Raw genomic sequence first — 12,706 nt, forward strand, 5'->3', positions numbered from 1 at the left:
TCTCTGTGTCTGTTGCTCTCAAATAAATAAATTTTAAAAAAAATTGAGAAAAAAAAAAATAAAATATTAATTTTTTTTTGAAGTAGGGTCTCACTGTAAGTCAGACTGACCTAGAATTCACTACGTAGTCTCAGGGTAGCCTCAAACTCATGGTAATCCTCCTGCCTCTGCCTCCCAAGTGCTGGGATTAAAGGCATGTGCCACCATGCCCAGCATATTTTTAAAAATTTAAATATTTTTATTTATTTGCAAGCAGAGAGAGAGAGAGAGATAGGAAGAAGAGACAGAGAAAAATGGGCATACCAGGGTCTCCAGCTGCTGCAAATGAACTCTAGATGTATACACCAATTTGAGATTTGACTTAACATGGGTATTGGGAAATCGAACCTGGGTTGTTAGGCTTTGCTAGCAAGCACCTTTAACTACTGAGCCGTTCCTCAGGCTCCTTTTTGTTATTTAAAATTTTTTTTGTACATTATTTATTTATTTATTTGAGAGTGACAGAGAGAGAAAGAGACAGAGATTGAGAGAGAGATTGAGAACGGGTGCGCCAGGGCTTCCAGCCACTGCAAATGAACTCCAGATGCGTGCGTACCCTTGTGCATCTGGCTAATGTGGGTCCTGGGGAACCAAGCCTCGAGCTGGGGTCCTTAGGCTTCACAAGCAAGCACTTAACCGCTAAGCCATCTCTCCAGCCCCGCTTTTTGTTATTTTTAATGACAAGGGTCTCACCCTTTAGCCCAGTCTGGCCTGGAACTCACTACATAGCCCAGGAGGGTCACTAACTTGTGATTAACCTCCTGCCTCTGCCTCCTGAATGCTGGGATGACAGGCACAGGCTATCAGGCCCAGCTAAAAGAGGGGGTTTGAAAAGGTGGCCACACACCTTCCAAGGCTCAGGTTCAATTGCAGAAGAGGTAGCAAAAAGAATATAAGAGCCAAAGAAGGGTACGATTCTTTATAAAGTGCTCCTCTAGACACAGAATGGCCTTGATATCCATGACCTCACAGAGCCTGACACTACCTACACAAGACCTTAGCAGTTACAGCATTTTCCTGCGAAGCCTAAAGACCTGAGTTCAATTCCCCAGGACCCAGGTAAGCCAGATGCACAAGGGGCACATGTGTCTGGAGTTCAAATGCAGTGGCTAGAGGCACTGGCGCACCCATTCTCTCTCTCTCTCTCTTATAAATAAAAAATAGTAAGAGGAGGAAAAGATCATGACATCAAAATAAAAGAATGATTGAGAGGAGGGGATATGACAAAGAGTGAAGTTTCAAAGGGGAAAGTGGGGGGAGGGTGGGAATTACCATGGGATATTGTTTACAATTGTGGAAGTTGTCAATAATAATAATAAAAAGTGGTCACTAATGGAAAGAGGAAGCATCCATGACTCCTCTATAGCTCTGTAGTGCAGGGCCTGCTTAGGATTCACAAAGCTCTGAATTTAAAATGTTCGGCACCAAAAAGGAAAGAAAACACCAAAAGAATAAAACAGCAAGATTATCAGATGCTTTTTCTACATGGCTTGGTTCTAGCTTGGAAAAAAAAATTAACCACAATTGAAAGCAAAATTGGACAAAGTTTTTTAACACAAATGAAAATCAGAGTATGTGAGGTAAGGCAACTCACTATTAGGAGACCAATACTGGCTAGGCAGTCAGGGTAACAGAACCTCAATAGTAATGGTTTTGTATTTCTTGACTAAAAGCAGGAAATGTCACTAAGCTTGCAGAAACCTGGATGTTACTCTGTCCGGGAAAGATTTATAGATTAAGACTGCACCCTTCCTAGAGGACAGAAACTCTGACCCTTACCTACGATGACTGGCAAAGCTGTAAAATTTGGTCTTTGTCCATAGCAACCTGTGGGCCTGGTCCTCGTCATACAGCCACTCTCCACTAAAAACCCACATCTGCGTCTTCTCAAACCCCCTTGCCTCTCTGGGCAAGAGCTCTGCCTTCTTCCCTCACAAGGCTTCTCGAATGCCCTCTTGCCTCCCAGGGTAAGAGCTCCACCTTGTTTTCTTCGTCTTACTAACGCTTTAAACTGTAATAAAATCTTTCTGAACTTGATCCTCGGGTCCATGGATTTCATTATTCAAATTCATAGGACAAGGATCTGGGAACACACAAAATTACTGGTGCATTCGTGTACAAAGAACCCAAAATTTCTGTATCATCACAATGCAGAGCACACAGAGAAACCTCTCTTCACTTTCTCACACACTATTACATATACTCATCACCTTGCCATTTTTACATCCACTTTCTGCAACAAAAATTTACTACGTAAGTGGTTGAATTTGAATTAGTTGAACACTAGAGGGCAAACTCTCCACAGCTTTAAAATCATTTGACTAGATACAGTGGCACATGCCTGTAATCCCAGCAGAGGGAGGAGGATCGCTGTGAGTTCGAGGTCACCTTGAGACTACACAGTGAATTCCAGGACAGCCTGCGGTAGAGTGAGACCCTACCTCAAAGAGGAAAAAAAAAAAAAGCATTTCAATTTCACCATGTGGTGGTTTGATTCAGGTGTCCCCCATAACTCAGGTGTTCTGAATGCTAGGTTCCCAGATGATGGAGATTTGGGAATTAACGCCTCCTGGGGGGGGTAGTGTTTTGTTGGGGGCAGGCTTATAGGTGTTATAGCCAGTGTCCCCTTGCCAGTGTTTGGCACACTCTCCTGTTCCTATTGTCCGCCTTATGTTGGCCAGGGGGTGATGTCCACCCTCTGCTCATGCCACCGTTTTCCCCTGCCATTGTGGAGCTTCCCCCTCGAGCCTATAAGCCAAAATAAACCTTTTTACCACAAGCTGCTCTTGGTTGGGTGATTTCTACCAGCAATGCGGACCTGACTGCAACACATCAGAAATAAGTAAGTAGCTTTTCAGCATAGTAGGTCTTGACTTATACTTTCCATTAATTAAATCCAGTGAAATTAAGAATGGCTAAATCACTTATTCTGGAGCCTGTGATGCCTATCTGAAAATAAAGTTGTCAACTTAGATAATTTCTTAAATCTATATATACATTTTTTAATTTGAGAGAGAAATAGAGAATGGGCAGTCCAGGGCCTCTATCCACTGCAAAGGAACTCCAGACATGTGCACCTCCTTGTGCAGCTGGATTACGTGGGTCCTAGGGAATTGAACCTGGGATTTTGGCTTTGCAAGCAAGTGCCTTAATCACTAAGTGATCTCTCCAGCCCAATTTCTTTCTTTCTTTCTTTTTCTTTTGGTGAGGTAGGGTCTCACTGTAGCCCAAGCTAACTTAGAACTCACTTCATAGCCCAGTTTGGCCTTGAACTCAAAGTGATCCTCCTATTTCAGCCTCTTGAGTGGTGGGATTAAAGGTATATACCATTATGCCTGGCTCAATTTAGGTAACTTAAAAAATAATTTCGAACCCTCAAATTCTGATATGAACCAGGTGTGGTAGTTTATACCTATAATCTCTGCACCCAAGAGACTGAGATCACCTGAGTTGGGATACAAAGTAAGCTCAAGAACAACCTACCTGGACTGGAAAAGACACCGCCTCAAAACACAAAAGCAAAAGCAAACTAAAAAGAAAATCTAAAGCCAGGCATGGTGGCGCACGCCTTTAAAGCCAGCACTTGGGAGGCAGAGGTAGGAGGATCACTGTGAGTTGGAGGCCACCCTGAGGCTACAGAGTGAATTCCAGGTCAGCATGAGCTAGAGGGAGACCCTACCTCAAAACAAATACACACACACACACACACACACACACACACACACGAAATAAACTCTAAAATAATGACAAACAATTGGGCTTAAGAAAATAGCATGAGAACCAATGTGTACTGCATTTTTGTTTTTCAGAGGTAGGGTCTCCCTCTAGCCCAGGCTGACATGGAATTCATTACGTAGTCTCAGGGTGGCCTTGAACTCAGTGACCCTCCTACCTCTGCCTCCCAAGTGCTGGGATTGCCACCACACCTGGCTCCTTCTCACTTTCAAAAAAAAAAATTTATATTTGTTTATTTGAAAAAGAGAAAGACACAGGGTGAGAGAGAGATGGGGGTGCCAAGGCTTCCAACCACTTCAAACCCCAGACATATTCACTACCTTATCCATCTGGCTCACGTGGGTCCTGGGGAACTGTACCTGTGTCCTTTGGCTTTGTAGGCAAGTGCCGAAAATGCTAAGCCATCTCTCCAGCCCCCTTCTCGCTTTTCAATGAAGGATACTTTTATTTTCAAAGAAGAAAAGTTTCAATACCAGTGAAACTAGTAAGACACAAAATTCTTCCACACTATCAAGGTTTGCTTTCAATCAATCAGAAAGATGTGTTTGGCACACATAATCCTCTTATTTTAAGCTAATAAAGGTAAGGGTAATATATTGCTCTGTTCTCGTCCTAATCTTAACCATAAATGATGTAATTTGGGCTGTTTCAACCAATGAAAGGTGGCTCATCTGATGTGGTAATGTCAGGTAGGAAGCTTTTCCCCCTGCCCTCTTCCATTACAAAATGAACAAAATGCTCTCCAAATCATTTGACAGTGTATTTCCCAGTGTTTTTTTCTGCTAATTCTAATTTATAGGATGGCATACACCGAAAATTCAGTAATATGTGGGCAGGTAAGGGTCAGTGAATAAAAGGGCTGCTGAGCCACGTGTGGAAACCAGAGTTTAGTCTCCAGAACCTATGGAAAGCTAGATCAGTAGTGCATGGCTTTGTAATCCCTGCACATGCCTGTTGGTGAGATGGGAAGCAGAGCAGGATAATCTTGAAGCATGTGGACCAGCTAACCTGACATACTCAGTGGCCAACAAGAACCCTGTCTCAAACAGGCAGAAGGGAAGGACTGACCCCCAGGTTGTTCTCTGACCTCCACATGCATGTTGTGGCCTTGAGTGTACCCACACAGAGAAAATATTAACATAGGTTCCTATGGAAACTTTTGTGGTATGATGCTTAAGACAGTTTAAAGGGCAATGGCTTATAGCTGTAAGTATTCTCTGAAATATAAAGAGAACAAAAATTTAGTGACAGGTTGGATTAGACCTGAAGAGCTATGGAAATAAACTCAAAGTTGTAGCACAAATGGCAGTATTCAGAGATGAAGGGAGGACCTATCTGATACAGATGAGATGCTTGAAACCTATCTTTTTGGGCAGAAGGGGCAGGGCACACCTTTAATCCCAACACTCAAGGAGGAAAATCACAAATTCAAGGCCAGCTTGGGCTACAAACACATCTTTTTTTTTCTTTTAAATTTTTAATTTATTTATTTGAGAGCGACAGACACAGAGAGAAAGACAGATAGAGGGAGAGAGAGAGAATGGGTGCGCCAGGGCTTCCAGCCTCTGCAAACAAACTCCAGATGCGTGCGCCCCCTTGTGCATCTGGCTAACGTGGGACCTGGGGAACCGAGCCTCGAACCGGGGTCCTTTGGCTTCACAGGCAGGCGTTTAACCGCTAAACCATCTCTCCAGCCCTTTTTTTTTCTTTTTGAGGTAGGGTTTCACTCTAGTCCACTAGGTAGTCTTAGGGTAGCCTCAAACTCATAGCAATCATCCTACCTCTGCCTCCTAAGTGAGATTAAAGGTATGTGCCGCCTTACCTGACCAAACATAGATTTTTTTTTTTTTTTTTTTTGGTTTGTCAAGGTAGGGTCTCACTCTAGCCCAGGCTGACCTGGAATTCACTAGGTAGTCTCAGGGTGGCCTTGGACTCATGGTGATCCTACCTCTGCCTCCTAAGTGCTGGGATTAAAGGGATGCACCACCACACCTGGCTCCAAACATCTTTTTGAATAAAAAGGATGACTACCATATGGAGTGGCTCTGCCATGAGATACTAAACATCTTATATACATCCTGCCACAGAACTCTTTTTATGTGACAGGAAATATACCTAATTTATACATGAGATAACCAAATTCTTGGGAACAAAGTTCCTGCACCAAAACCAGTTACTAAGTGAAAACCAAGGTTTGTATACACGCCTTTTCTTAACCACTACACCACCTTATACGACTATAAGTACATGCCATCCCTTTTGTGTTCTTGACTATCCTGAGAATAGTAGTTAGAACACTGGGCTAGGGACATGGCTCTGCAGTTACAGTGCTGGTTTGCAAAGCCTAACAGACCAGGTTTAATTCCCCAGTACCCACATAAAGCCAGATGCACAAAATGGCACAGGCATCTGGAGTCCGCTTACAGAGACAAGAGGCCCTGGCTTGCCCATTCTCTCTTTCTTTCTTTCTCTTCACAAATAAATAATAATCATAATAAAATAATAGAACATGAGCTCAGGAAGCAGAGAGAACAATCATCTCTAGACTATGTCAGTTTAATAAAAACACTACAATTTTTCTATCAGACAATGTCTCCTTGTAAAAAGGAACACGTCATGGCATAATGGAGACACTGAGAATCATGCAGAAGACCTGTGCTAGGCAGTGCTATGGTTTAGAAGTGACTTGCCAGTGCCAAAACTCATGTTGAAACTTGGTTGCCATTGTGGTGGTGTGAGGAGGTAGGGGCTTAAGACAGAATATTCTTTCTCTTATGAAAACTGAATTACTTTGAGATGGCTTAGCAGTTAAGGTGCTTGTCTGCAAAGTCTAAGGTCCCAGGTTTGATTCTCCAGGTCCCACATAAGCCAGATGCACATTGTGGCCGCATGCATCTACAGTTCATTTGCAGGTGGCTGGAGGCCCTGGTGCACCCATTCTCCCTCTCTCTCTTATAAATAAATTAAAATAAATGTTAAAAACTGAACTTATCTTGTGGAAATGGATTGCTTCTCCTGAAAACAGGCAGTGCTGTACAGTGCCTGCCCTCCCTTTGTCTCCTCCATTTTCTTTTTTTTTAAATATTTTTTTAAATTTTTTTGTTCATTTTTTATTTATTTATTTGAGAGCGACAGACATAGAGAGAAAGACAGATAGAGGGAGAGAGAGAGAATGGGTGCACCAGGGCCTCCAGCCACTGCAAACGAACTCCAGATGCATGCTCCCCCTTGTGCATCTGGCTAACGTGGGACCTGGGGAACCGAGCCTCGAACCGGGGTCCTTAGGCTTCACAGGCAAGCGCTTAACCGCTAAGCCATCTCTCCAGCCTGTCTCCTCTCTTTTCCATACATGACTCCTCTGCATAACTCTGACATGTCCTTCTGCCACATCACATCACGTCACGTCATGATGCAGCATGAGACCTCTGCCACATGAAGTCACCTCATTTTGTACATCCTTGCTTCTGGAACCATGAAATAAATAAGTCTATTTTCTTATAAATCATCCATCTTAAGATATTCTATCATATCAACAAAAATAAAATTAAGATAGGAATGATGTATTTACATATGCGATACTTATTTTACCCTTAAAATCTCTCTGAGGGCTGGGAAGATGGCTCAGTGGTTAAAGGGCTTGCTAACAAAGCCTGCTGGCCTGGGCTCATTTCCTAAGTCACCTATATGAGTCAGACACAAAAAGTGGCACAAGCATCTGTCTATTTTCAGTGACAAGAGGCCCTAGGTGTGTGCACACAAATGCATGTGAGCGTGAGTAAATGAACACATTTTTAAAAACTTTAAAAATTCTTTCTAAAGCATCACTTTCATTTTATGGATAAGCTTTGGGAAGATTAACTTACCACCTCAACCTCTCAATACAAAAACCACTTACCTTACTTTGTGAAGCAACAAACAGCACAAATTGTAATGACAATGGGGATAAGTGTTATGGAATGGAAAGCTGTTCAAATGCCTTGCCCTCTGATGAAACAGAAAACACAACACACCTTTACCAAGATGTGTGTTGATGGACATGTATCTTGCAGTTCCAGTTAAGCTTTTATGCTCTCTATAGGGTATGTGTTTTTTGGTTTCAGGATCAATGTATTCCTTAGCCAGTCCAAAGTCTATAATGTGTATAACATGCTCTTTCTTATTGCCTTGTCGGCCAATCAAGAAGTTCTCTGGTTTGACATCTCGGTAGATAAGGTTCTTTGAGTGTACATATTCCATTCGAGAAAGCTAAGAGAGAAAAACAGATGGTAGAATACTGTAAATAAGTATGTTAATGGAAAAAAAATACTTTCCTTATTTTTTCTTCTGTTTTTTTACCTCAGTATGTTGCCTAAAATGGCCTTGAACTTTTGGGCTCAAATAACCTTCCCACCTCAGTTTCCCAAGTAGCTTGACACTACAGATGCATCACAGTGCTGGGCTTAGTATAATTTTTTTTAATTAATTAATTAATTAATTATTTATTTATTTATTTATTTATTTATTTGAGAGCGACAGGCACAGGGAGAAAGATAGAGGGAGAGAGAATGGGCGCGCCAGGGCTTCCAGCCTCTGCAAACGAACTCCAGACGCATGTGCCCCCTTGTGCATCTGGCTAACGTGGGACCTGGGGAACCGAGCCTCGAACCCGGGTCCTTAGGCTTCACAGGCAAGCGCTTAACCGCTAAGCCATCTCTCCAGCCCAGCATAATGTTTTAATTACTAAAATCAAACACAACTCATCATTTTTTTTTTTTTTTAATTTCAAGGTAGTACCTAGCTCTGGAATTCACAATGTAGTCTCAGGGTGACCTGGAACCCACAGCAAATGATGAACAGGATATGTTATTTTATGTTACATGATGTTTTAAATAAAGTAACCATCTGAGAAAAAGGATGCTTCCAACTAGGTCATAAGGAACCAAAGCCAGGAAACAGGGGCCAATTCCACATCACCCTGAAAGGATGCTCCCAAGTAGGACACAAGCAAGCTAATGCCATTTATCTCCTCTCCATACTTTCACTCTCCTATCCTTCCCAACCCAGCTCTCAGTGTTGCAGAAATAAGAAAAGTGAAGCTCACAGAAGTTAATGTGTGATTGATATTACCTAGCTACCCAGCAATAGATGGGAATTCAGTTTTCATGTTATAGCTAATTATAATTCAAAATAATAACATTATTTCAAATTTTATTAAATGTTTCACCTACCAAACTTTTCTAGTTAGTATAGAAAGGGAAATTTAAGCTGGGTGTGGTGGTGCACACCTTTAATCCCAGCACTCGGGAGGCAAAAATTTACCAGGTCAGCCTGGGCTAGAGAAGACCTACCTTGAAAAAAAAAAAGAGAAGAGGGGGAAAGAGGAGGGGAGGGGGGAAGGAAAGGGAGGGGAAAGGGAGGGGAAAGGAAGGGGAAGAAGAGAGGGGAGAGGAAGAGAGGAGAGGGAAGGGAAGCTTAGGTACCTGAACCTTGAACTTAAAGGTCAAAGTTAATGTTCAAGGTCTTCCAAATGTTTAGTGGATTTTGGGCAAGACCATCATCACCTCAATAAAGATTTATCTGAAGGCTGGGTGACAGTCTCAGAGCTCCTCCTCCTCCTCCCAACTCTGAAATTGGATTATTCCTTGAAAGGGCCTTTTCTCCACAGGAACCTAGACAACCTGGCTCCTAGAGCCAGCACCTCCCATTAGCCAGCTCCCACACACTGGCCAACCCACAATACCCGGCAGGACATCAGTGCCCTGCTGCCAGTAACCTTACTCTCTGCTCTTTAACCCCTCCACCCCACTACAACAGAGCTCACTGCCCACAAGTGCACCTCTCTCCCTCTTCACCACCATTCCTTCCTATGGCCTACAGCATGTGTAACCACAGCCAACCTACCCGACCCTCCACTGGACCTCCAACTTGCTGTGGGGTCACTGAACCTACAGGAACTCTGCGCCACTCAGGAACACCCCCACGTCCCTTCTTCTCCCTTCTCATCCTAAACCAGGCCACTTTCCTTTACTGCTTCTCCTATGATTCAGATGCCCTCTCTCTGCAGATTTCCCCTCCTCACAGCAACATTCTAGCCAGGGCTGGCATTGTACAGTTGTAGGCCAACAACAGGCTCTCTTTCCATTCTCCACTCTTTTTTTCTGGTTTTTCGAGGTAGGGGTTCACTGTAGCCCAGGCTGTCCTGGAATTCACTGTATTCTCAGGGTGACCTGAAGCTCACGGTGATCCTCCTACTTCTGCCTCCCAAGTGCTGGGATTAAAGGCATGCGCCACCACGCCTGGCACCATTTTCCACTCTTAGAACTACATGCAGTGAGTGTCAGGACTGAAGAAATGGCATACTGGTTAAGGTACTTGCCTACAAAGCCTAACAACCCAGGTTTGATTCCCCAGTACCCACATAAAGTCAGATGCAGAAAATGGCACAAGCATTTGGAATTCATTTGCAGTACGTAGAGGCCCACCAGACTCCTAGCACTCAGGAGGGTTAGGCAAGAGGATCTCCAATATGAACCCAGCCTGATCTCAAAAAACTTTCAACCCCCTCTTCCAAAATATCAGACAAAACTATCTAGGCACAGAGAAGACTCAGCGGTTAAAGGCACTGATTGCCAAGTCTGACAGCTGGTGTCTGATTTCCTAGTACCCATATAAAGTCAGATGCAGGCTGGAGAGATGACGCAGTGGTGAAGGCAGTTGCCTGTAAAGCCAAAGGACCCATGTAAGCCAGATGTACAAGGTGGCACAAGTGTCTGTAGTTTGTTTGCAGTGGCTGAAGGTCCTGGTACATACATTCTCTCTTTCTCTATCTGCCTCTTTCGCTCTCTCTTAAATAAGAAAATGTATATAAAGCCAGATGCACAAAACAGCACATGCATCTATCTGCGGTTCTGTTTGCACTGGCAAGAGGTCCTAGCTAACCCTTTTTCATTCTCTTTCAACTTGCAGATAAACAGAGCAAAACAAAATGACACATCTGAATACTTCTCATGAGAGTCTGAGGAATGGTTGCAATTTTTTGTTTTTGTTGTTCAAGGTAGGGTCTTGCTGCAGCCCAGGGTGACCTGGAATTCACTATGTAGTCTCAGGGTGGCCTCAAACTCACAGCGATCCTCCTACCTCTGCCTCCTGAGTGCTGGGATTAAAGGCGTGCGCCACTACGCCCAGCTGGTTACAACTTCTTAACCTGGTGTCTGTGTATAATTTGGCTACAGCTGGTATTGGTACAAATTTGGGGGGTTTTCTGTTGTTGTTGATTTTGTTTTTTGAGGGAAGGTCTCACTCTAGCCCAGACTGACCTGGAATTCAGTATGTAATCTCAGGGTGGCCTCAAACTCAAGGTGATTCTCCTACCTCTGCCTCCCAAGTGCTAGGATTAAAGGCGTGTGCAACCACCATGCCCAGTTTTGTGGTTTGTTTTTTTTTTTTAATTTGAATAAAAGAGTGAGTATAAGCATGCCAGCGTCTCCCACTGCTGCTGAATGAACTTGAGCCACTTAAGTGTGAGTATATGGGTAATGAACCCCAGCAGGCAGGCTTTGCAATCAGGTGCCGTTAATAGCTGAGCCACCTCCCCAAGTCCCAGACAACTTTAAGTGAGGTTTAGTATGGGGGTTGTGTCAGGTTTGGGGTTTTAACAGAGGACTCTGAAACAGATAGTTTCTTGGACCCAGGGTTTTATTTACCACTAAGTGAGTGTGTGGCAGGTTTGGAACAGGAAGGAAAGGAACTGAAAACCAGGAGCAAAGAAGAAAGGAGCAGACCAAAGTAGGAGACTCCAAATAAGGAAAGAACATTTCTACTCAGTCATTCCTTTATTGGCACGTGTGTGAGAGAGAGAGAAAGAGAGAAGTGGGGAGAGGGAGGGAGAGACTGGGTCTACCTGTATGTACCCAGACTCCACATGGGCGCTGGGGAATCAACCCCTGCTGGCAGGCTTGTAAGTAAGTCTCTGACAGCTGAGCTATCTCCCTAGCCCAAGAGAAAGGTTTTTAAGCCCTTTGGGGAAAGGAAGGAAAGGAGGTGCTGGGGAACAGGATTGATTGGAGCCTAGTAGCCAGGATGGCTGGACCCCTGTTGAAATGTCTTGGGGAGGTAAGACTTTGAGTCAACAGGTAGTGGGATGGAAGAAGGTGTTTTTCCACAGCTCAGGAGCAGAAAGGCTTACTCAATCACAACAGTATGTAGGGATTCTCAGATCCCAGACCCAAGTCTCAGCACAGGAGGAAGGAGGGAGGAGAAAAACTCTCTCAGAAATCTCCAGAATCTCAGGCCTGGAGAGAGAAGGGAAGAGGAAGATGGGGAGAGAGCTCATAGAGCTTTACAGGTTGCATCCTCAATTTTCTCTAATTTGTGACCATGACATGAGAGGACACAATAAAACCTTCTAGCTATGTGTCTAAAAGCTATAAATAAAACATTAAGAAATTACTTGAATTTTTACAGCCTCACCTAATCCCTTTCTCCCTAATGTATATTTATCTATTTATCTGCTTCCACCTCAGTTAATGGTATTGCTCTAAGGTGCAAATCCCCCCCCCCACCCGAGGTAGGGTTTCACTCTAGCCTAGGCTGACATGGAATTCACTATGTAGTCTCAGGGTAGCCTTGAACTCATGGTTATCCTCCTGCCTGTCTCCCAGCTGCTGGGATTAAAGGCATATGCCATCACAACCCACTCAGCTAACCCTTCTTATTTTATTTTACTTTGTTTGTTTGGTTGGCTCGTTTTTTAAGATAGAGTCTCCCTCTAGCCCAGGCTGACCTGGAGTTCACTATGTAGTCTCAGTGATGAACTCTCAGTGATCCTCCTACCTCTGCCTCCTGAGTGCTGGAATCAAAGGTGTGAGCCACCACAACCTGGCCAATTAACCCTTTTTAAACCCTCATTCAACCTTGTGTGACCAAGAACTTGCCTTATTTCTCTAGTATATTA

General features: G+C 43.7%; 1 protein-coding gene across 8 annotated transcripts in view; it reads right to left on the minus strand.

Annotated features, from left to right (window-relative positions):
* The window catches only part of Csnk1g1 (casein kinase 1 gamma 1), a 129,989-nt gene that overhangs the window by 45,830 nt on the left and 71,453 nt on the right, over nucleotides 1–12,706 (minus strand). For all 8 annotated transcript variants that reach the window (XM_004662540.3, XM_004662541.2, XM_004662537.2 and 5 more), the window contains one exon: nucleotides 7,785–8,019. In XM_004662540.3, coding sequence (XP_004662597.1) covers nucleotides 7,785–8,019 — 235 coding nt within the window. The remainder of the gene's footprint in view (nucleotides 1–7,784; nucleotides 8,020–12,706) is intronic.

Source organism: Jaculus jaculus, chromosome 10, assembly GCF_020740685.1.
Source record: "Jaculus jaculus isolate mJacJac1 chromosome 10, mJacJac1.mat.Y.cur, whole genome shotgun sequence".
Taxonomy (NCBI): domain Eukaryota; kingdom Metazoa; phylum Chordata; class Mammalia; order Rodentia; family Dipodidae; genus Jaculus; species Jaculus jaculus.